The sequence below is a fragment of the Sipha flava genome, unplaced genomic scaffold (assembly GCF_003268045.1).
Source record: "Sipha flava isolate LNK unplaced genomic scaffold, YSA_version1 507_pilon_pilon, whole genome shotgun sequence".
Classification (NCBI taxonomy): Eukaryota; Metazoa; Arthropoda; class Insecta; order Hemiptera; family Aphididae; genus Sipha; species Sipha flava.
In genome coordinates this window covers 109,835-133,250 of record NW_020273422.1, presented here as the reverse complement: position 1 = coordinate 133,250, position 23,416 = coordinate 109,835, and the positions used below count along the sequence as shown (strand labels likewise).

Below are 23,416 nucleotides of genomic sequence, written 5' to 3'. Positions count from 1 at the left end.
AAACAGAATTTGATTTCAAAAATTGATCACTCTTGAAGTTAAAAATGTCCATAAGCATCAAAATATCATTATTAGCATTAGAAAACTGTTTTTCTATTTCAGCTACAAATCTGAAAAGCAAAAGTCAAAAAAGTATACTAAGCATAGTATAAGCATTTTCAAGGAAATAGAATAAGGTGTAAAAAAAATCATTGTAAAATTAACATTTATCACTCCGTTCAGAATCTAAAATATTATAATACGTGCATGAGTGGCGAGCAAGTGTGTCCTGTGGTATTTTGTATTATAGATATTTATTATATAAGTATGAACATTTAAAAATATATAAATACTTGTCAATTACTGTGTAATAAACATCTAACATCTGCCTTATTTCATTTGCCTGAGGATTGTCTGGTTTTTTACCCACTGTTAAGTAAAATCCAACTGTCTTCATTTCTATAAATGAGAAGTTCATTTTTGGTTGATTGTATGAGTTCAATTGCATTTTGTAATACAATTTAATCTGATTTTAAAGTCACATGAAACAGTGAATATTTTCAAGTAAATTTTCCATTACACACAGTAATGCGATAAATTATATGGTGGATATTTGTCATACAAGGCAACATGATGTAGTTTTTGTAGCTTCATCACCTTTATCAGTGGATGTGTCTCCTAATATTTCAAGTATTTCTTTGATTTCTGTAAATCTAAGTTTTATTTCTTTTATTGATGTATACTAGTATGACCACTTTGTATTTACTAATCTTTCTAAATTAAGTATTTCTATATATATATTTTTTTTTACATTTTTGCAAATAACTCATATTTTGTTTGACTGTTCATTAGAAATTTTTAAATATGTTGAATTGTATCGAAAAAATAAACTATCTTAGGATTATTTTGAAGAGTATTTACTAAACATAAATTTAGCCGATGAGCAAAACAATGTATGGAAATAGCATGGGGTACAATTTCTTGAATTCTGGATTGAACTCCTGAGGATTTTCCACACATGACTGCTGCACCATCATAATATTGAGAAATACAGTTTTTAATATTTAGTTTTTGACTACATGTAATGTTGATAATTTCATTAGCAAGGGTTTCTGCATTTGAAATTTTCATGTAGTAGCAGCCTATGGATTTTTTTTTTCATTTTTATTGTTAATATATCGTATAATGTAGATACCCGTGGATTTTAACAATTAGTTAATTTCGATTATTCAACGTCTCAATGAACTAGTTTCATGTTGTAACTGGGATCAACAAAATATTTTGACTAATCAAAAAAAAATTACAAAATTATTTTTATTTGTTTTATACTATACATTTATGAAATGATCTACAAAAAAGTGTGTTAAAAAAAACATGGGATGCATTTGCACATCCTTGCATCTCACAAATGACGCCACTGGTATAAATTGTATTTATGCTTTAAAACTATAAATGTACTAATAGTATTTTTATTTCGCCAGAAGTATTGAGTATTTTATTAATATTTTGCTTTTGGAAAGCATATGAGTTTTGTATAAGTTCTTAGATTATTTCTATATTATACACATTCTAATGATTTTTTTTTTGTGTAAACAAATATATAGTATAAAATTAAAATTAAATAATATACATCTGCTTTAGATTGTACTTACTTTTTTTATCTAGTTTTTTACATGTTAGTTTTCTATTATATTTTATGATTTTTTTTTTTTATCATAGTTTCAATTATTAAATCATTAGTTGGCTGAATAAACTGTTGTGTACTGTAGTCAGCATTTTTGTTTCAGTACAATTTCTAAATGTTGTTTATGCACAGATAACATCAATTAAATAACAGTTTAATATACATAGTTCAAACTTGATAGGGTAAATTATCTCCTTTTTTGTATAAGAGCTATGACATTTTTCAATTATTTATTTATAATTACTTTAATTTAACATTCTGACTAATTTTTTTCAAGAGTTATATGTTCAAAAATGATTGAGATGCAATATATTCATTGGAGATCGTTGATCGTATTTTATTGAGTTTGTATTGGTATAGTATCTTCAGCTCAAAGCTACTCAAAAAACATTCATTTTTGAAAGATGATTAAAAAACATACAGTTGTTATGTTGTACAACATTATATTTTCGAGTCGGAAAGCTCGAGTTTGATCAAATATTTTGGTAGTATATACATATGTAATATAATAATATGTGTGTACAGTTATTATGCATAGACAGTATACACATACAAATAGCGTTAAAAATTACCAGTAATTGAAGGTTATTGGTTTAATTTAAATACATTTTTAATGAGTATCAAGTAACACACATATAGGCAGTATTTATATTTTTCGAATTGTAACGGTTTTCAACTGGGGGTAGGTTTGTGGAGTAGGCGCCAACAATACGAACAAACGATGCACTAATTATAATTATTATTGGGTACGGACAGTAGGTACGTCAAATCATGACGACGGTGACGGTGGTTTTGGAGGAGCCATCGTGATCTTTTTGAATCCGTACACCAGCAGGATGGTGTACAGAACGAACGCGAACGATATCGTTATCATCACGTACATGAACAGATTGAGCTCGGGCTCGCGGAAACGGGTTTTCTTCAACCACTCCAACACCTCGGTCTCCGAGTCCAGGCTTCCTGCGTACAGACAATGCATACCGGGTGTTAACAACAACGATTCGTAGACAATCCGTTTCGTTTCACTTTTTTTATTTTATTTTTTTTTTGTTCACCTATTTGAATGCAGTGGCGCGGTGAACGGCGTTTGTCTAATGCTATTGCTTAGCCCTAGAGATCTATCAATCCAATAACTCAGTGGCGCCGAACCTTTAAAATTGTACCCGGGCCAAATAAAAATACAACGGCATCAAGAACCCCAGCGGCCACAAGCCTACATTTTTACTTTGCATAAAATAATGATTTGTGCACTCGAATTACAAGTGATTCATACTAGTCAGACACCTACCGTTGTGCAAAATATCTTATTATGTGTTATAATTTAGGTAGTTCACATTTGAACGTTACTGTATGCATGTACCGATCCGACAGAGTAAGTCCGGCATTCGTCGCGAGGTCAAAATATTGCAAACCATAGATCGGCCCTTCTGATTCCCGGGCTCTTTTTAAAAATATGGTCGGGCCGCGACCTGATCTATGCATAGGGTTCGGCGCCATTGCAATAATTAATTTAAGTAACTAGGAGTTCCGTAGCTTCCCGATAACCGCTGGACTATTAGGTAGACGTAGTTTTCAGAGTTAAGAAATTCGATATTCTACAATTGTTTTAATAACGTACCTCTGTAAACACTAGGGAACTTATTCCGGAAGTAAACTACGGCCGGCAGCTTGGTAACACCCCATTTGCGTGCGTAACGAGCGTCTGCCATTTTGACGAATGTAATGTCCATGTTGTTTGTTTCGTCGTCTATGGTCTCTAGCCTAGCCAGCACTTCTGCACTTTCCGGTTCGTCATTTTCGTCTGTTGCAAAACACAATATTAAACTTTGTATTACACGCGTATAATAATGCTAAGTTTGTAAATGGATCAAAAACCGAGCATTGGAAAATATTATTACAATGATTAATCGGTTTAAGAATGTAATTCACGACGACAGTGCTTACAGAAAAATACGGTGACGAATTCATTTTCGTTGAGTAATTTCGTTAGCATTTTCTTGTTCACCTCGTCGATTTCGTTTTTTATTTCAAATACATCCTGCGAAGTTAACCACGATAACACCTTGTCTTCGTCGGTCAAATCTCCTGCACAATATTGTAAACAATGTTGGATTTTTTTTTTATTTTTTTTTTTTAATTTGTTCGTGTATTTTTGTGTCCGAACATTTCGAATTATTACCATCAAATATTTCGGGTACTCTTTTTCTAAAATACACCAAAGACGGCAGACTTATGATGTTGTACTTCGACGCGACGTCTGGATCTGATATCTTAACCATGTCAATACCGAACAAATCTGCTTCGCCGTCAATAATTTCTAGTTCTTCTAGAATGTCGCCGCATTCTTCGCAGTTTTCCTCGTCTGCGGATACCGTTTAAGTTATTGCTACTTTCTCGTTACGTATGATTAATGACATTCCGACTATATTATATTTACAGAAAAACACTGCTAACAGTAATGACTCGTCCAAAAGTCTCTCCAGCATGCGGCTGTTTACTTCTTCAATTTCATCAGCCAGTTCACGGTTGTCGTCGTCTATTAGCCACTCGAGAACCGATTCTTCGTTTTGTAAATCGCCTAAAACGAATATTTTTCATAATTTAAACTACAATATGTTCAATCATATCTTGTAAAATTCGCAAACCGACCTTCGTACAGTAGAGGATTTCCGTTTCTAAAGTAGACGAGTGCTGGGAATGTCTTAATTGAATACCTTTTGGCTAGCTGCGGGTCTTGAATTTTTACCATGTGTATACCGTACAAATCACATTCGTCGTCTACTCGTTCTAAATCTTCGAGAATTTGGTCGCAAACATGACATGCCTGTTTATCTGTACAACAATAATAGGTGATGATTGAATTAAATAAACTAAAAGTTTTACATTTTATTGAAATAATGAAGAATACATAAAAAATAAAATAAAAAATTACTGTTATTCTAAAGTCTAACGTTTGTCAATATAAATCTATAATAAAAGAAAAACTCATCTTAAACACTTATCTCATTTTATGTAATTAAAACTGCTTAAATCCATCAGCAAAATATTGTGAAAATAATAAATTGAACCACGAGTCACGAGGTATGTGCTTATATCAGTATGGTACTGCGGTAACCAAGTTTAACGTGAATAGAAAAAGATTCATTATTTGGTTATACTTACAAAAGTATACCGCTAAATATTGTGTTTCTTGCACAATTGTCTCTAACATCGATCTTGTGACTAATTCAATTCTGTCCTCAGTTCTTTGAGTTATTAACCATTGAAGAACTTCTTCTTCTTCTTTCAAATCTCCTAAATAAATAAATATATATATATATATAATGGTGTGTATAATTATATTAATTCACATTAAATATTTAAATCCAAAATATTATTATAATATTATCAATAATGAATTCACCTCCAAACAGATTTGGCACCGAATGTTCGAAGTACACCAACGCCGGTAATTTTGATACACCATATAGTTCAGCCGCATCGAGATCCTAAAATATATTTAATAATTATTGCAAAAATATGTTAGTAATAATAATTAATTATATATAAAAAATAAACATAATAAATAAAATAATAATAAGTAAAATTAAATTGTTTTGTAATTAATAATCTTAAAATAATAACTAAGTATTATTGAATACATGAAGATCTAAGATTGATAAGAAATCCCATCATTAGGTATAAAAAACCACAGTGAAGATGAATTTTTTAAATAGCAAGCGATCGTAAATATTTATAGGCATCAAACGCAATAATAAAATTCAAGACAAGAATTTTAGTTTTTTTTTATAAAATATTTCTATTACTATTTTAAGAAATATTTAATATTTAAATATTAGTTTTTAATAATACTTTGTTATTGATAATAGCTTTTGCTGTTACAGTGTTACAGCATATTATATAATGACATAAAATAATATATAAATATTTGTTTTATTGTTAGTTTACTTGAGTTTTAATAAAAGTAATCCCATGTCGTTCACAATCATCGTCTATATTTTCTAATTCTTCTAGAATACTTGTACACTTATCACATTCGTCTTCGCTATCTGCAAGTATTTATATTTTGTATATAACTAGAATTAATATAAAATATGCATATTGTATGTTTGACTAATTTTAGCTGTGATGTTTGTGTTTTCATAATTCATATACATTCATGTAGGATAGCATCTAGTCTAAGCAAATATTATTTCAAGACCGACATTTTTTACAATTTGAAAATCCAGCTCAATCTATTTATACGTATCATTTGTTACAGTGGTAGAAATTGGAGGGGTTACAAAAAACTGAATAGTATTAAAAGTCCCACTACTTTTTTTTTTAACCTAGTTAATATATATATATATCTGCCATTATAATGATCTTCTATCCATGAAATGATGAATTCATTGTATATTATATTATTTTTAAATCGATAATCACGCAAATAAAAAAAAAATCTTTTAAAACTACAGCTTGTAATGTCAAAATCAAGTTAGCCAAATTAAACTATTTTAGTTTAAATTTCTATCGATTATTGATAAAGAATTAAAGTACAAAAAGTTAAAGTATATTAAGTTTCTAAAAATTATTTTTATAGTAGTATGGCAGTATCTATACAGTGGCATAGCGAGGATATAGCAACCTCTAACTACGCCAGGGGAGCGAATTTTAAAGGGGTGTACAATTGTGCTAAAGCCGTATTTTCATTCTCCCTTTCAAAAGAAATTTTTCAATTATACTTTTTTTGAAGTATGTAGATTTTGTCTAATTGAATATACTATGTGTGAATTGAATGATGAAATTATGAAAATAGTACAAGGAAATTCATATAGAAAACTTCATATGAAGAAATTATCGATGAATTCGCCAGTCGTAAAACGAAAACAGTGAATTTTCAGTTTAAAATGTACACTATAATAATAACTTATGAATATAAATTTTGTTCTTAAAAATTTTTAAAAAAAAATTAGTAAAATTAAAGATTAAAAAAAGTATCATTCCGTCAAATTTTTAATTGGTTTAAAGTAATTTTCTTCAAAGTTTGCCAGAGACGCTAGCGAGTTTTTCTACACCACTGTATCAATATATAAGTAATTGACTTATTGACTAGAATAAAAACTATATTTTAAAGTTTATTTTATTTTATACAAAGTGATTTTTTAATGTCCAACACTAATTTTCTATGACAATTTATGTATTTATGAATAAATTATTTTGACATTATCTTTTCAATGTTTACTATTATCATAGTAATCGTTTTTAAAGCAATGTACATTTTTAACTTCGTATAATGTTATCCTAAAAATGTCTATAAATAACAATCAAACATCAAACTAGTAGTTAATTACTTTGAAGCGTTTTAAGTTTAGAAGGCATAGTGAAGTAGAAAGAGATAGGTGTCTATGCTACAAAAGCATTGGTGCACTATTACGTTCATACAACCTTTTAACTGACATATAAATAATTAACTATAGGTTTAATATGACATATACAATTATTATAGGTATATCAAAACTGAAAAGAAAATTCAGGTTCAGATTTTAAAATTAAAATTGAATATTTCCTTTAAAAAAATCAAATACCTTGGACGTATAATGATGGTACATAAAATGTAATTGTTTTTCAAAAATTGTATGTTATATATTAACTTAAAATCATAACTATCAAATTAACCCGGATTATAAAAGTTTAAGTTTAATTACTTAATATGTGTAAGGTTTTATAGACGTTGTATTTACAAAATCTGGTTTCTACATTTTTAGTATCTACGATTGTCAAATATAGTTCACGAAGCATTTTAAACTTATTATGACATGCGAAATGCAAATTTTCGGCAAAATAAACAAATCGTATTTAGTATTATATAATGAGTTGAATATATGTATAAGTACTCATTATTTTTCCAAAAAATTAGTACATTGTATTTTCAATAAAGTATTAATTATTTTAAATACATCTTTCTCTGTGTATTCATTAATATTTATTTGAATTTTTAATATATTTTTTTCATTATATGTGATATATACATTATACATACATGCACATTGATTTATATTTTTAAATATTTTTTGAGTTTTATATTTAAAATTAAGTCGGAAATTACTCCGTAATAAACGATATTATTATTATTATTAAAATGTTCATAATTCATAAAATGGAAGCCAATCTATAAATTACATTATTCACACAATGTTTAACTATTATATAAACGATTTGGGGTGAAATATAATAGATACATTACTATATTATCAAATTGTGTTTCTAAATCTAAGCGTGTAGACACAATTAATTTACATGCATATTCAGCGCACCAAAAATTATAAAAAGCCAATGATTCGCAGTCTTGATTGCGCGTTATTATCAAAGTCTCTATATCCATTCTTTGGTGAGGTACCATAGTTATTGATTCCTTGAGCACTAGCATGAGTATCACTATTATTTTCCGCATTATCTTTATCATCATCATTAGCATCATTATCATCGTTATCATTATTATGATATTTATCATCATCATCATCATCATCATCGTCATTATTATTAATTTTATTATTATCTTCTGCGGTGACTGATTCCGTCACGACATCCGGTTTCGCTTCTTTTTTTTTCATATCGTTATGATGGGCACCGTTTGGCTGTTGTGATTTATGATGTCTACGAAACGCTTTGGTGTTTGACGCCTTACAGCGTTCGCACAGCGTTCCATTCCCTATACGACGGACAACAACACACACATATTTGACACCAGACCACAGTATTACCGTTATATTATAATTTTACTAGTACAAGTCAAGACAGGCATTTCGTCAAACAAAGTTAAACACTCACAGAAATATACAGCGATTGATTCCGATGACGATATGGTGTCCCTTAACTCTTGTCCGTTTACCTCTTCGATTATTTCTCCATGTGGATTTTTTTGAACTAGTAGCCAATTTAATATATCCGATTCTTCGTACAGATTTCCTAAATAATTGTTTTACAAACATATGGTTTAAAAGTATCGCAACGGCGATTTCATTCAAATAAAAATCAAATGTTACACGAAAATACAGTTCTAATCTTTTTATTTTATAACATTGAAAATTAGTATTATTAGTATTATAAATCAAAAAGTATACGATTAATACCTGCGTAAATTGTAGGATCTTTGGATCCGAGTTTAAAGAAAACTATGGCTGGTAATGCAAACACCCCACACTCTTTGGCCATTTTTTTGTCATCGATTTTCACAAAATCTATTCCAGCAGCATCGGCATCGTCATCTATATGTTCGATCTCCGTGAGCACTTGTTTGCATTGTTTGCAATCGTCACTATCTGTAAACAAAACACACCAGACATCACCATCGTTCCAGTGCTGCAATTTTTTAGTGCAGAAAAATGAATAAAAATCTTACAAAAGAATACCGCTACGTTTTCTGAACTCTGTCTGATTTTTGCAAACATTTTACGGTTTACTTTTTCGATGTGTTCAGTTAACTCCATATTAGAGGGATCGGTTAGCCAGTCCAAAATTTCTTCATCGTCGTCTATGTCACCTACAAAACATAATATATTTAGAAATAAAAAATATTTTTATTAAAATTATAAAATTACTTCTAGATACTAACCATCGTAATTTATATATTTGCTTTTTCGGAAATAAGTGATACCAGGTGGACTTCGGAATCCATGTTTTTTAGCCATCAATCGATCACTACATTTAACTACTTTTATACCATATTCCGCAGCCTCGTCGTCAATTAGTTCAATGTGTCGTAAAATCCTCGGTACTCTAGTATCACCCTCCACATCTTAACGTTCGAATTACAGTTAATTAAGTACACAATTTATAGTTAAAATGCAGTGTTTACTTACACCACACAACCGCTAAAAAATCTTGACTTTCAATGTATTCAAATAACTTTTCTCTATTTATGTGTTCGATACTTTCATCTGTCTTTTGTTTTATCATCCATCGAAGAACTTCATTTTCATTAGCTATGTCTCCTTTAATAATAATTTTAAAGAAAAATGCAAAATATTAAAAATTTAAACTATTTAAATTAATAAATGGTGATTTATTTTGATACTGAAACGTTGTAATAAAAATATTTATTTTTTTAATATTCCAAAATCACCTCAATATTTATTATATATATATATGTATATATATATAAATGTAAGAATATATTATAATTTATGGGCTACAATTGAAAAAATAAATAATTATAAAGACTGAAAGAAAATATGTTAACTTCAATAACAGTAATGGTTTATTAATACATTATTTTGTACAATTAAATTTGATGACAGAACTTAAACGTAACATCTATAACATACTTATATTTAAAATTACAAGTGGGTTTATTAATAAAATAATTAACAAATGTTAGAAGTAGGTGGTTAAAATATATTTGAGAAAATCAAGCTAATTATCAAAACTGTCCTAAATTTAGTTCCTACATATGAGCAAAATCAGAAAAATCATTACATATATTTACAAGGAGAAAAATAACAGCCTTTTTCAAATTGCATTTAATATTACATTGTAAAAATTACATTATTTTTTAAATTAATTACTTAAACATTTCTGTTAATATTATAATTAATTCAAATCAAAACTAATACATTGTATAAAGTAATTAAATACTATAATATAATGAGCAATTTAACTGAATTATACATAACTTTTCAATAAAACAAAAAAAAAAAAAAATCCAAACGGCTAATGTCAGTAATCCACTTATACTCAGTATTATTTTAAATAATATAATATTTTGAATTACACATATACATATATATTTAAATACAACATGGCACATACTATTATTTAACTATAGAATTCGAGGTACAATGGAAAATATAATTGTAGAACAAAAAATTAATAATAAAATAGCATTACATAATATACTATAAATAAGTGAACTAAACTATTTTAATATCAATTCTTTATATTTTAGCATTATACTACACAACAGCCAACAAAATTAGGCTATTTATATATATATATTAAATTGATTACATTACCTCGTACTTGGGATATTTTATACTCTTACAAAGAATATCTTAAATAAACAAATTTCTGAATGCTATAATAAAAAAATTAATCAACATGTATTTGTAAATATTCTGCGTCTCAAATAATGATGTAGGGCACAGGACAATCTTTGTTTTTTTTTTATAAATAATCATGCCCATAACTATTTAGGGAACTCTTGTTAACTATATACTTTTTAAAAATATGATGTACTCGTATTTTTATAACAATTATTAATCTATACTCAGGAGTGACATTATTGTGTAGTTATGACCGTATCCAAAATTAACTATTTTAAAATCAGTATCTGCTGTTTTTTTTTAATATATCCGAAACATAGCTCGCTATTAATTTATTTCAGAAATGCCCATATCACATAGCTAATACCTAATATTTTGAATATTATATTTTTTAATAATTAAATGGAGAATTAGTTTAATAATGCAAAAGTTTATTTCTAAAATAATCTCTATTTTCTCCTTAAATTAATCTGCACATTATAATAAGCGGTCAAATGATAGATATGTTTTATTTTTTTTTTTTGTGGTTTTTTTAGGTTTCTAATTTTGTGTTCAACTCTAGGTTGGTTTTGTAGCAGGATATGTGTTCTCATATTGAAATATATGTATTTAATATTTTTATATGAGTAATTTATATATTTACTGAAAAATGTTGAGTAGTAAATTATTGAAATATTTAACTGTCATGTAATGTTGTAAATGATAAGAACATTTTCACTCAAGGTCTTATATTAAAGTTTTTGAAAACTTATACTTATAAATCAAATTGTTTTTGTCAGTATGCTGATGTTTAAATAGGAAAATATATACGTTTAAGAAATATTATTAAAGACCTTTTAAGTTTATTTTTTATTTTGTCTCATTCCAGATATTAATTATAACGGTTTACCACCACCAGGAAGCTTTTCCGCCGTTATCTTTCTTGTTTCTTTTTTCTTTCTTCTTGTTATAATTATCAGACTTGCCATTGGCTTTCATTTCGTCGTCTTTTGTTTCTTTTCTTGTAGACTTCCCTGATTTATCCTTTTTGACTTCGGGTTTTTCATTTCCAGTCTGTGGTTGAGACGGTTTTGGACAACATTGGTATGGCTCAAATGTCGGTGTACTGGTCTTGGTATTTCCCAGACCGATGTAAAAACAGCTGTCGCCTGCAGCAAAATCCAAATCGTATTAGCAATTTTTTTTTTTTTATATTATATGACATTGTGAATAAATTATAGACGAAAAAGGTGACAAATACGTAAATGAATTTCAAATTATCAATGCTAAACAAAAGCTTAGTATAACAAGGATATGATGGAACAAAATGCTGCAGACGACAAGCTGTTAGTAAAAATAAAAACAACATTTACAAAATTAATTTTAAATACATAGGTTTCAGTGTAAATTATTAATATATGAATACTCGAAATAATATATTAGTTTAGGTCTTGGAAATTAGTAGGTGGTGTCATTTTGACATTTATGTTTGAATTTTCATGGTTTTATTATTTTATTGTAATTTTATGTGTAGTTTAGATTTATTTAATATTTTGGTCATAGCAACTATCATACTTCATTGAATATTGGTGAAGATTTTGTTAATACTTGGAACCGAAGTACTTTATTACGTGTGATATAGTAATGAGAAATATTTTTTTATAACTTAGTGCATAGGTACTTGTAAAGTGTATCCTATGGTTGGATTTTGGTATGTAGGTTTTATATGATATAAGAACATTGTGAAAACCGAAATTAGGTATTAAATTATAAAATACCGATAAAAAATTTAATTTGTTACACTGTATCGATGATTTATTCATGGACTATTTTTGAATTTTAAATGTAGATCCAATACTAGAGAACTGATGCGGTGAGAAAATGAATTTATATAAAAATGTAAAATCAAGTGATTTGTAAAATGGTGTGCATCCATGTCAATGAAGACATTTTGTGTAGTATACAACCGCATTACATAACCAAGTGCATTAATGTGTATATCATTTATTTTGAAACTTGATATTCATTTAGAAAATTAACTAATTTATTCATAGTATATACTATCAAAAAACACGCTTGATAATGATTTATTTAAAATAAATCACTATTTTATCAGTGACTAATTTATAAATACTTATTACTGAATAATTTAGCAAGACCACTGAACGAATCATTATTCAAATCAAAACCTCCAGTTAAAATTATAGTGTTTTAAGATTTTATTTTACGATAAAATTGTATAAAAGTTATTTTATAAATACATTCAAACTGTGATATTTAAAATTAAAAAAAGAGCATGAAATCATCCTTTATAAAAATTAGGCCGTGTCTTGATATAGGAAGAGAGGAATTATGTTACGAATATTTTGTTATTATAATTAGCTACTGGACAGTTGCCGATTTTTTATTTTTAGAAAATCGGCATCTGATGTCTAATTCAACATTAAAACGTTTTTATACTTTCAACACACGAAGTTTTTTTTTAAATTTTTATACCTGTGTGTTCAATTTTTTGCAAATATTTAGTTGATTTTGAATCTTGAGTTTTTTTTTTTACCATCTAAATACCATAGAATAATCACAATTATTGGGACGAGTTCTATGCATTTTTTTAAAATAATTTAAGTATAATATATATTAACACGTATCGCTTACTTTTTTGATCAATTAGCCAATTTAACACTTTTCCGCTATTCTTAAGGTTACCTAAGCACAATATAATATAATATATAAAATTATGTTTTTACATAGTAAATAATATTTAAAACGAACAAAATTTACGCTTATATCTAAGTACACTATGTATATATAAGAAAAAAAAATACATATTTAGTAGATAAAATATAAAAATAAATTGCTTTACGTTTCTGTTACAAATATAATTTGTATTCGTACACTATATACACTACATGATGTATGACATAACATTTTCCTTACTCTAAAGTCGGTGGTTACAAAATAATTTTATAATGATTAAATTAAATATTCTAATACATACTGGATGATCAAAATTTCATAAGAAATTGGTTTTCTTTTCAAACGTGCAATAAAAAAAAAACGTTTAGTAAATCAAATAAATTATTTATATTATACCATTTCATAATACTTCATTATTTTACATATTTATTGATTTTACATAATTATTTGAGAAAACTTTTGTGACATGAAATCCAGATCACCCAGTATATATAATATAATATGGGGGTATTGTATTCATAAAAGCGTTGATTTCTGTCCCTTTGTATATACGTGCATGGTGCAACATAATCATTCAAACGGTTTCTTCGTATATCGGTTAATTTAGGATTTAAAAACATTTTTTAATTTTTCGTGAAATGTTCTGAAGATTGAATTTCCCACATTCACTCCTTTACTTCAATGACATTGATTATTTTCAATTAGTTCAGAAGTAATTTTAAAGGATAATATTGAAAATGTAAGGTAGAAGATCTCGAGTATACATCACGATGACATCAAATTTATTTTCAAAATTCTTATAGTATCAACTTAATATATTATGTGTCATGATGGACAGATAGTAATTCAACACTTCCAACCTAACTCCTGACGATGCTGCATGTATGAACCTAGTACCTACCTACTATTACGGATAACAAGTATCTATCCCTCATAATATAATACACCTATCTTATTGTAAAATCAACTTTACATGTAGGTAAGTAAAATATTGCAATGCATTTATTTAATTTAACTGTTTTACATTTATTACTTAATTTTAAATTATTAATCAGGTACGTAAGATTTTTTTATTTCTAGTTAGGTACCTAGAATCTGAAATTGATTGAAGAAATTAGTTGTTTCCTATAATAACTCTTTTATTAATTTCATTTCTTTTAATATTTTATAAAATTTTAGTTCTCAATTTATGTAATATTTACAAAGTGTATAAACTTACCATCATACATGATTGGAACTCCAGTTTCATAATAAACTAAAACGGGAAAACTAAAAATACCAATTTCTGATGCTAACTTTGAATCAGTCGACTTGACGAATTGAATACCCTCTTTATCAGTATCATCATCTATAGTTTCTAACTCTTCTAATATACTAGGGCAAGCTTCACATTTATCATCATCTAAAACCAAGCATGATATAATATATTATTTATATTTTTTATTTAAAATAGAAATATTATTATTTTTATTATAATCATAAAAATTACTATAATTCTTGAAGAGAATGCATAAGAAATACATTTTTATTTTTAAAGATTTTAATATCCTCGGGAATCGAAAAAAACCATGCGATTACTCTTTACTTACCCATCCAATAAAATATTATATTTTGGTTATTAATTTATATTTAATTTTCATAACATGGTAAATAGTTTTATTGAACTGTAAATAATAATAGTTTTAATTATTTTTAATTATTTTTGATGAACAATATCTAATATTGATATTATAAATAGCAAAAAAGTGATGTATTTTTTCAAAACCTTATAAAAATGCTATGCACGTACTTAGTATATATGAATACATAGTACTATATTTCAATATGACAGCATAATTTGTTCGTATTTTCTCTAAAGAATTATTTTTAATTTTACTATAAAATCGTTAACCTTAAGATATTCATAGTTAAAGTGGGAAGATCTAGTCATGAATGACAAGAAAGAAGTGAAACCGAGTATATATGTTCGTGTTTTAACGAGAAATATGGCAATAATTATAATTTGAAATATTTACAATGATATTGATTATTAATATGGTAGGAAAATTTAATATGTGTGTTAATATGATAATTGGTTTTTAGGAGAAAAAGAAAATCACCATACTTTTGTAGACCAATTATAAAAATTCGCCTACTTTTTGTAACTGACAAATGTATATATATATATATATATATTTCTTTAATTTTATTAAGTGATTTTTAAGTTTTTAAGTTTCTATTGCAGATTTAAAAGTTTTAAAAGTGTCATTGAAAAATATGCCATAAAAATGAAATAAAATAATCCGTAAAATAATTCAATAATATAAATACATTATATATTTAATGTGTACTAAATATATATATTATAATGGAATCATAAAATAATTATTTTTAAATACCTATTTTTTAGGTAATAGTTAACTTATTTCGTAGTAATATTTAGCGAATAGACTGCTCAAGCAAAATACTAAACCTCTTGTACGATTTTTAGCTGTACCCACTGTATTAAATATTATATTATGTTATATGACTTATACGTACAAAAGAAGACTGCCAAGTGTTCGACATCATTAATTAATGTTTGCAGCGTCTTTCTATCGACACTCTCAATAAAATCTGGTTCAGACTCATGTAAATTGAGAACCCATTCCAAAATGGCTTCTTCGTGCATCAAATCTCCTATTATATAGAATTTTGTTTTAATAGAGTTATTTTATAAATATGTATAAAATATATTATTATAAATATTATAATATTTTTTTATCAAATTTTACCTGTATAAATTTTGCGGAATTTATTTCTGTAAAATAATAATGATGGCAACCCAGGTAAATCGTATTCCTTTTCAATTCCTTCGTCGGAAGTTTTTAAGAATTGAATATTTTTTTCTTCGCATTCATCATCAATATTTTCCAACTCTGCGATTATTTTTTGACTTTTTTTGTCTCCTTCTTTGTCTAAACAGGATTTATAAAAAGACCATAATATTAACCGAAAACATTTACTGATTATTAAAAACTTACAGAAGAATACTACAACAAATTTTTTTTCACTTAATATTTTTTCTAACATCTTAGTATTAACTTCTTCAATACGCCCAGGCACCTTAAGAGTATCCTCATCGATGAGCCAAGTCAATACTTCATCTTCATCGTCCAAATCACCTGTATACACTAGTGGTTCTTTGTTTCTAAAGAATACTAGCGATGGGAATGTTCTAAGTCCATATTCTCTAGCGATAGCTGCATCTTCTGTAGTTACAAAAACAATTCCGGTTTCATCTAACTCGTCATCTATGTTTTCAAAACCATCAAGTATACTATCACATTCTTGTCCTTCTTCGCATCTTCCACCTATATTATAATTTAAAATTTTTAGTACCATATAAAAATGTATTGAGCATTTTTATTTAAACTTACTAAAGTAAACCAAAACGTATTCATGTTCGGCAATAAGAGTTTTGAGTATCTCGTCAGTGACTTCTTCGATAGTAGCAGTAGTTTTTTGCTCTATAAGCCATTTCAGTACTTGTTCTTCATTTATGAGATCGCCTAAAATTTTAAATGTTGTTTTAATTCATCGATTTAAAAAATAATTATAGTTTAAAATGGAATTTTCGTTAATTATAACTATAACTGTATATTATTATATTATAACGATACCTTCATAAATCGCTGGAATTTTGTTTTCAAAGTATACTAATGTGGGTAAATGATCTATGCCATATTCCTTTGCTTCATTTTCATCATCTAAACGTACAATCACTATTCCTTCTTTGTCCAATTCATCATCAATGTTTTCCAATTCATTTAGAATACGAATATCTTCTCTGTCATCCTTATCATCTAATTACATCAGATATAACATAACGATATGATTGTAAATGTAACCAATTAATTTAATAATTTAAAGTTATTTTTTTTTCTTTTTGTTATTAAGATTTTCTTTTTTATACAATTTGTGTATAGCTATTCATTAAGACTAAAAACTTAACTATTAATGACTGAAATTAGAAAATAATAGTCTCTACGATTGAAAATTTAATCAGTCCTAATCTAACTATTCACCATTATCAGTATATTAATACTAATGTTTCCTTACTAAGTATCTAATAATATAATTGAATAATATTACATTTAATAAACAACAGTTTATTCAAAATTAATACTTACAAAATAATACTGCTAAGTAAGGCTCAGAATCGATGAGTTTGTCAACAATTTCATCTGTAACTTCTGGTATTTCTGAATGTCTTTTTTGGTGTATGAGCCAACTTAAAACTTCTTCTTCTTTAAGTAAATCACCATTATATAAATGTGGAATTCTCTTTTCAAAGTACATTAGTTTTGGTACAGTTGTTATGCCATACTCTCGAGCTTCGTCAATATTACTAATTTTTACAAAGGCTATTCCACTCTGATCACATTCATCGTCAATATTTTCCAGCTCAACCAAAACCTTTTGGCTTTTTTTTTGTGTCTTATCATCTAAAAATAAAAATAAAATAGACATTTTTGTATTTATTTGTGTTTAGTATCAATTATATTGATTTTACAGAACAGAACAGCCACGTTTGATAGCTTATTTATAAGGATATCAAGCATCTCATCAGTTACGTCTTCTATTTCATCATGTTTTATTTGATAACTAAGCCATTCTAGCACTTTTTCTTCGTCCTCCAAGTTTCCTAAAATGTAATTTGATAACTATTATATTGTATAATTTATTTTAATATTATTATTATAAATAATATGTACCATTATAGAGGGTTGGAACTCCATTTTCAAAGTATAATAAAGCTGGTACTTCTTCAATCCCATATAACTTTGATTCTTCTTCGTCATCAATTTTAACAAATACTATTCCAAGTGTATCGCATTCATCGTCAATATTTTCAAGTTCGTTTAATGCTTTCTGGGATTTTTTATCGTTATTATCATCTAAAAATATAAGTAACATAGTTGTAATACAAATCGCTAATTATAGATGTGAAATACTTACAGAAAAGCACTGCGATATTTTTCCCTTCTTTAATAAGACGATCCATCATTTCATTCGTAATATCCTCGATTTCATCTTTTTGAAGTTGATCAATAAGCCAATGCAATAGCGCATCTTCGTTCTCAATATCACCATCATAAATGTTTGGTATTTGCTTTTCAAAATAAACCACTGCGGGTACCGATTCCAAACCAAATGAAGAAGCTGCTAGTGGATCTTCAATTTTCACAAACTGTATGCCATGGCGATCACAATCATCGTCAATTTTCTCTAATTCGTTCAAAACTCTTAAAGAATCTTCGTCATCGTTATCGTCTAATCAAAAGTTTAAGATTTTGTGATTGAAAATGTTCAAAAGTTAAATTATTTGATAGGCTTACAAAATAAAACAACAAGATTATCCACAGAACCAATAAGGGTATCTAGAGTTTTTGATGTCACGTCCTCGATAACATCTTCTTCGTCCCCTGTAGACTTATTTTGTACCAACCATTCCAGAACATCTTCTTCTCTCGTTAATTCATCTAAATGTCCAAATTTAAATACTTAAAAACACAGTTTATAGATGTATAAACTTATTTAAACATGTCGTTTGACAAACCACTGACGTTCATAAACAATTGGTATTTGATGCCGATAATAAACCAACTTAGGTAAATCTCCTAAATTGTACTCTTCTGCTAAACTTGAGTCATGTATTTTTACAAACCCAATGCCTAATTGATCTGCTTCATCGTCAATATTCTCCAATTCTTGTAATGCTTTTGCACATTTTTTACAGCCAACTTTATCTAAAGAGATAATATTGATTTCAATAAATTTGAACAAATTCGAAGTACAAAAACAAGGTTTTCGCTTATACAAGGATAAAGCTGTGAAAGGTTATACATTTATAAGTGGGGCGCCGAGGTATGTAGGTATACTATATAGCTGATATTGGGTTACAACCGTTTCACTTACGAATATCCTTTAAAGTAGTGCATTCTGATCGTTCGGGGCCTAGTTCAGTGTAATTTATTATGTTCAATCAATTAAACATGTTTTTATTTTATTACATCATAAAAACAAATAGTGCTACAAAAATAAAAATTATTTTACTCACAGAACAAAACTGCTACATAATCTGTGTCTTCGATAATTTTTTGCAATATTTTGGAATTTACTTCTTCAATACGATCTGGTAAGTCCAAAGCTTCTAAACTCGTCAGAAATTCTAATACTGATTCTTCATCCATTAGATCTCCTAAAAATTATCAAATGCAATTAATACAATTTAATAGTTCGACAATTTTTACTCACCTTCATATATAATTGGTTCTTTCTTTCGGAAGTAGGTGAGGGCTGGGAAATTTTTAATTCCATAATGTTTAGCTAGCCGTTTGTCATTTATTTTTACAAAGTCAACTCCAAAAGAGTCAGTGTCATCGTCAATATTTTCAAGTTCCTCTAGTACTTTATCACACGTATGACAGCTTCTGGTATCTAAAAGCCCAATTATACAACATTTTATTTTATTATGTAATGGGTAATAGTTATTTTTATTGATTTAAACATTGAAAAAATTATTTATTATGTAAAATTTGATGAAAAATACTGATTTACTAAGCTTATTTTTCGATATAAATTTTGTTTGAAAGGGTGTTGCAATTAATTTTACACTTTTTATTTTATACATATAGATACATAAATATATTATTATTTCATTATTACATTAATGTTTTATGAAGATATTTTTTTAAATTTTGATATTTGAATTTGACAAATGTATTTTAATTGTATTTTTTTAAAACTATTTCTACTAAAACTAAATTAAAACTTTTATAATAATATTTAAATAATAATTTACAGAATATTATTGTTAATTATGTAAACACTGAGTACCGGGGCATAGTCTTACTATACTTACATAAATCATCTATTTTGTGGTATTGTTGATATTTCAATAGATGAAGTTATAGACCTTAACAAATAACTTCTTACCATAGATAATAGGCATGCAATTACTATTTTATAAAGTTTCCGGTTGAGTATATTTATATATTTATTATAAAAGGTTCGTATAGAAATTGTTCGAAAAAATATTGATGATGAATATTTTATAGGCTTAATGAGAAATCCACCTTTTTGCGAGAATTTTCCTATTTGTAATTTATATAATTTTTTTAAATGGACGGTTATTGTCAGGTTGTTGCATACAGACTACCATGAATTTAGTAGTTTAGAAACTTTTTTTCTTAATTTTTATAATCTGTATTTATAAACACAATAAGTATAATAGTGGACAGATATAGTTATACAGATAGAGATACATATTAGTTATATACATATACATTAATTTAGAAACTACTTAATAATTTTTATAAACGGTCAAATTGTATGTTATTTATTTTTGTATTACTGTATGATATACATATTAACTTTTACAACTAGAAATAATACAATTTAAAACCAAACGAGTCATGTGTATTAAATTTATTTTTTGAAGTACATTAAATTTCTATATAATATATAATATAATACAATGGTGCGCAATCTGAGGGCCACCATATTTTATTAGAGGTCACCAATAATTTAACACCAACTGAAAAAGTTAAATATTATGTATACTCGTATTATTTTATATTTATATTTTATATTTTATAAAACTTAAATTTTGTATTTTTTTACGTTTTGGATTATTTAAATAAAAAAAAAAAAAAAAAAATTGAAATTTCCTAAAATTAACGATTATTCATTTATATAAATAATATTTTTTTAAACATTAAGAAAGTTAATATTATACACTTACAGAATGTTGGTAGGAAGGCGCGACCTGACTCATTAAAATAAATTAATTTGGGGGCATGGATAGAAAAAAATTGCGCATCGTTGATATAATACATTCATATTTATTTATTGGAACTTATATGGGTTTATGGAATGTTGTACTACACAGAATTATATTTTCCGCAAACGCATCTATTTGCTTTGCGAGTAAATTTTTGATACGCTCAAATTACTACGTCACTTAAATTGTGGTTGTATTTTTGTTATTTCTCTTATTAGTACACATTTGGTATCTCATTAGTGAAATCGGCATCAGTTTTTTTAATGTCCACTTCTGTAAGCTTATAATTCCAAACCATATTTTATGTTAGCAATAATTACGATCTAATTTTGAAATGTTTACCAACATTAATTGTAAATAATTTTTATCGCTTGCCTTTATCATTTATTTTGTCCTTCAAAAATGTCTTCTCTTTTTTCCAAATTTATTTTTCACAAAAATCTTACATGGATTATTTGTCTATGGTAAGTACTCTAGAATCACTTATGAAATTATTATTAAAAATTATTTCTCAATATTTTAATTTTTTTATTATTTTGCTTTACTTTTAGAATATAATCAACATAATTTATGGATATTATATATCTGCTTCATTGATAAAAAATTTTGGTGAACCTGTTCACTAAAAATTCTTAGTAATTAGATAACACGGAAATATACTAAAAGATAATTTATCTTTTTTCAACAATTATCCATAACGTCTCGTTTCATGTCAAATATTCAATTACAATTACAAATAATACACCTTGTACTTGTAATATTATTTTCCTAGTAATATTGGGAATAACTTTCATGAATATAGTTTTTAAAAGTCAATGAAATATTTAAAATTTAAAATCATAAAATTATATACTTATGCATACATTTCTATGCGTGTTATATTGGCATGTATGAATATAAGTTTTATAAATTTGAAAAGATTCCCATTATAGAATTTATTATTAAAAAAAATTGTCTAGCGAAAATTTCGTCGGTTATAACATTTAAAAACAGCTGTTCTATGATGTCAGTTCAGCAAAGACAAAATGGAACGGGCCACACTACCTCAGATGGAGTCAGACGTGTGCTATTATTATCTCCGGCGCACGGCCTCCGCGAAATCGTCAACAGCCGTCGGGGGATAGTATAACCATAATAATAATACCATGGCCGTCGCGCGTTTTACAATCCGAATTTCTCTCTCTTCTCCACCGGAATACTTCCATTATAAAGGTCAGAACTCGAACAATTCAGAACCTTTGCCAACAGTAAAAAACATTGTTCCGTACAACTTTTATTTTCGAAATTTCGCTCGCCTCTCATCAGCTTTAAGTTTTCGACTTTTGAGTTTCGTTATATATAACTGTCAAATAATGTTTTTACATTTTTATTTTCAGAAGGAGAGTTATTAATAAATTCATCAACACATTATCCTTCTTTGACCTAGTGAATTCACGATATTTTCGTTTAGTCTTCACCGCTATAAGCTTGTTAAAATCAAAACTAAATCCAATTCGAATCATACGAATAAAAACTATATACGTATACACACAAAACCATAAATTCGCATACATTTTTTCGTACTCTCAATTATGTAATAACAAATGCCGTGTGTAATAATAACATCTGTCATAATATAACTGGTATCATATTACGATTTGGCATTGTACGTTTACGAATATATTTTTACAATAAAAATGAAATAGTTTTCTTCGTTTCAGCTGCGGGCCTTTGACGGCGAGTCTATTTATTATATAAGTAGTTTTAAATTTATTTCGATAATTATAGTTAAAACGTTGTTGTTTCAACGAAATAATTTGGCAATTCATTTAAATATAATTAATTTTTATTCTTATAACTGAAATCCCAGCCAGTGACTCATAATATGCATCTGCCAACTCTCAGGCTTTACAATTTGGGGCATGATCTATAGATTTTGCCAAATGACTGGCTATATACTCCAGCGTTCTTATATGATATTTTATATCGAACCTATATGGAAGTGTCACATGGCGTACGATGAATAATAAAATTAAGTTCCTCTCAGTTCAACTCATTTGATTAGTGTAACAGAAACGTATCGGTTGTTTGTAACAAAACGTTTAGTTGCTTACGCGAGTTAGGATATTTATTTTTTTTTTACGAGTTCCTCCCCACTCGGTATTCATACGAGAGTAACCTATGTAGATTTTGGATTAATACCACAAACCATGGCCGTTATTTGATTTCCTTTGATATGGAAAGGTATGTGGACCCAAGGGCGTACAT

General features: G+C 27.3%; 2 protein-coding genes across 3 annotated transcripts in view; one reads left to right on the top strand and one right to left on the bottom strand.

Annotated features, from left to right (window-relative positions):
* Window positions 1-2,241: 2,241 nt before the first annotated feature.
* LOC112690497 overlaps window positions 2,242-23,416 on the bottom strand; it is a 21,955-nt gene continuing 780 nt past the window's right edge. Inside the window, exons 2-30 of one of the 2 annotated variants that reach the window (XM_025564514.1) lie at window positions 19,642-19,824; window positions 19,445-19,585; window positions 18,951-19,133; window positions 18,723-18,866; window positions 18,343-18,657; window positions 18,099-18,281; window positions 17,897-18,028; window positions 17,514-17,828; window positions 17,004-17,186; window positions 16,761-16,892; window positions 16,365-16,694; window positions 16,116-16,298; window positions 15,883-16,020; window positions 14,582-14,764; window positions 9,505-9,636; window positions 9,258-9,440; window positions 9,045-9,185; window positions 8,776-8,964; window positions 8,474-8,611; window positions 8,043-8,354; window positions 5,612-5,712; window positions 5,067-5,151; window positions 4,826-4,957; window positions 4,313-4,495; window positions 4,101-4,241; window positions 3,843-4,025; window positions 3,608-3,748; window positions 3,282-3,464; window positions 2,242-2,623 (exon numbers count right to left, since the gene is read on the bottom strand). In XM_025564514.1, the coding sequence (XP_025420299.1) occupies window positions 2,433-2,623; window positions 3,282-3,464; window positions 3,608-3,748; window positions 3,843-4,025; window positions 4,101-4,241; window positions 4,313-4,495; window positions 4,826-4,957; window positions 5,067-5,151; window positions 5,612-5,712; window positions 8,043-8,354; window positions 8,474-8,611; window positions 8,776-8,964; window positions 9,045-9,185; window positions 9,258-9,440; window positions 9,505-9,636; window positions 14,582-14,764; window positions 15,883-16,020; window positions 16,116-16,298; window positions 16,365-16,694; window positions 16,761-16,892; window positions 17,004-17,186; window positions 17,514-17,828; window positions 17,897-18,028; window positions 18,099-18,281; window positions 18,343-18,657; window positions 18,723-18,866; window positions 18,951-19,133; window positions 19,445-19,585; window positions 19,642-19,824 (5,180 nt within the window). In that variant the 3' untranslated portion in view covers window positions 2,242-2,432. The remainder of the gene's footprint in view (window positions 2,624-3,281; window positions 3,465-3,607; window positions 3,749-3,842; window positions 4,026-4,100; window positions 4,242-4,312; window positions 4,496-4,825; window positions 4,958-5,066; window positions 5,152-5,611; window positions 5,713-8,042; window positions 8,355-8,473; window positions 8,612-8,775; window positions 8,965-9,044; window positions 9,186-9,257; window positions 9,441-9,504; window positions 9,637-14,581; window positions 14,765-15,882; window positions 16,021-16,115; window positions 16,299-16,364; window positions 16,695-16,760; window positions 16,893-17,003; window positions 17,187-17,513; window positions 17,829-17,896; window positions 18,029-18,098; window positions 18,282-18,342; window positions 18,658-18,722; window positions 18,867-18,950; window positions 19,134-19,444; window positions 19,586-19,641; window positions 19,825-23,416) is intronic. The other variant, XM_025564515.1, reaches the window with a different exon arrangement.
* The window catches only part of LOC112690499 (kynurenine 3-monooxygenase), a 19,014-nt gene continuing 16,811 nt past the window's right edge, over window positions 21,214-23,416 (top strand). The window contains exon 1 of the mRNA XM_025564516.1: window positions 21,214-21,633. The gene's annotated coding sequence lies outside the window, so the exon portion shown is untranslated. The remainder of the gene's footprint in view (window positions 21,634-23,416) is intronic.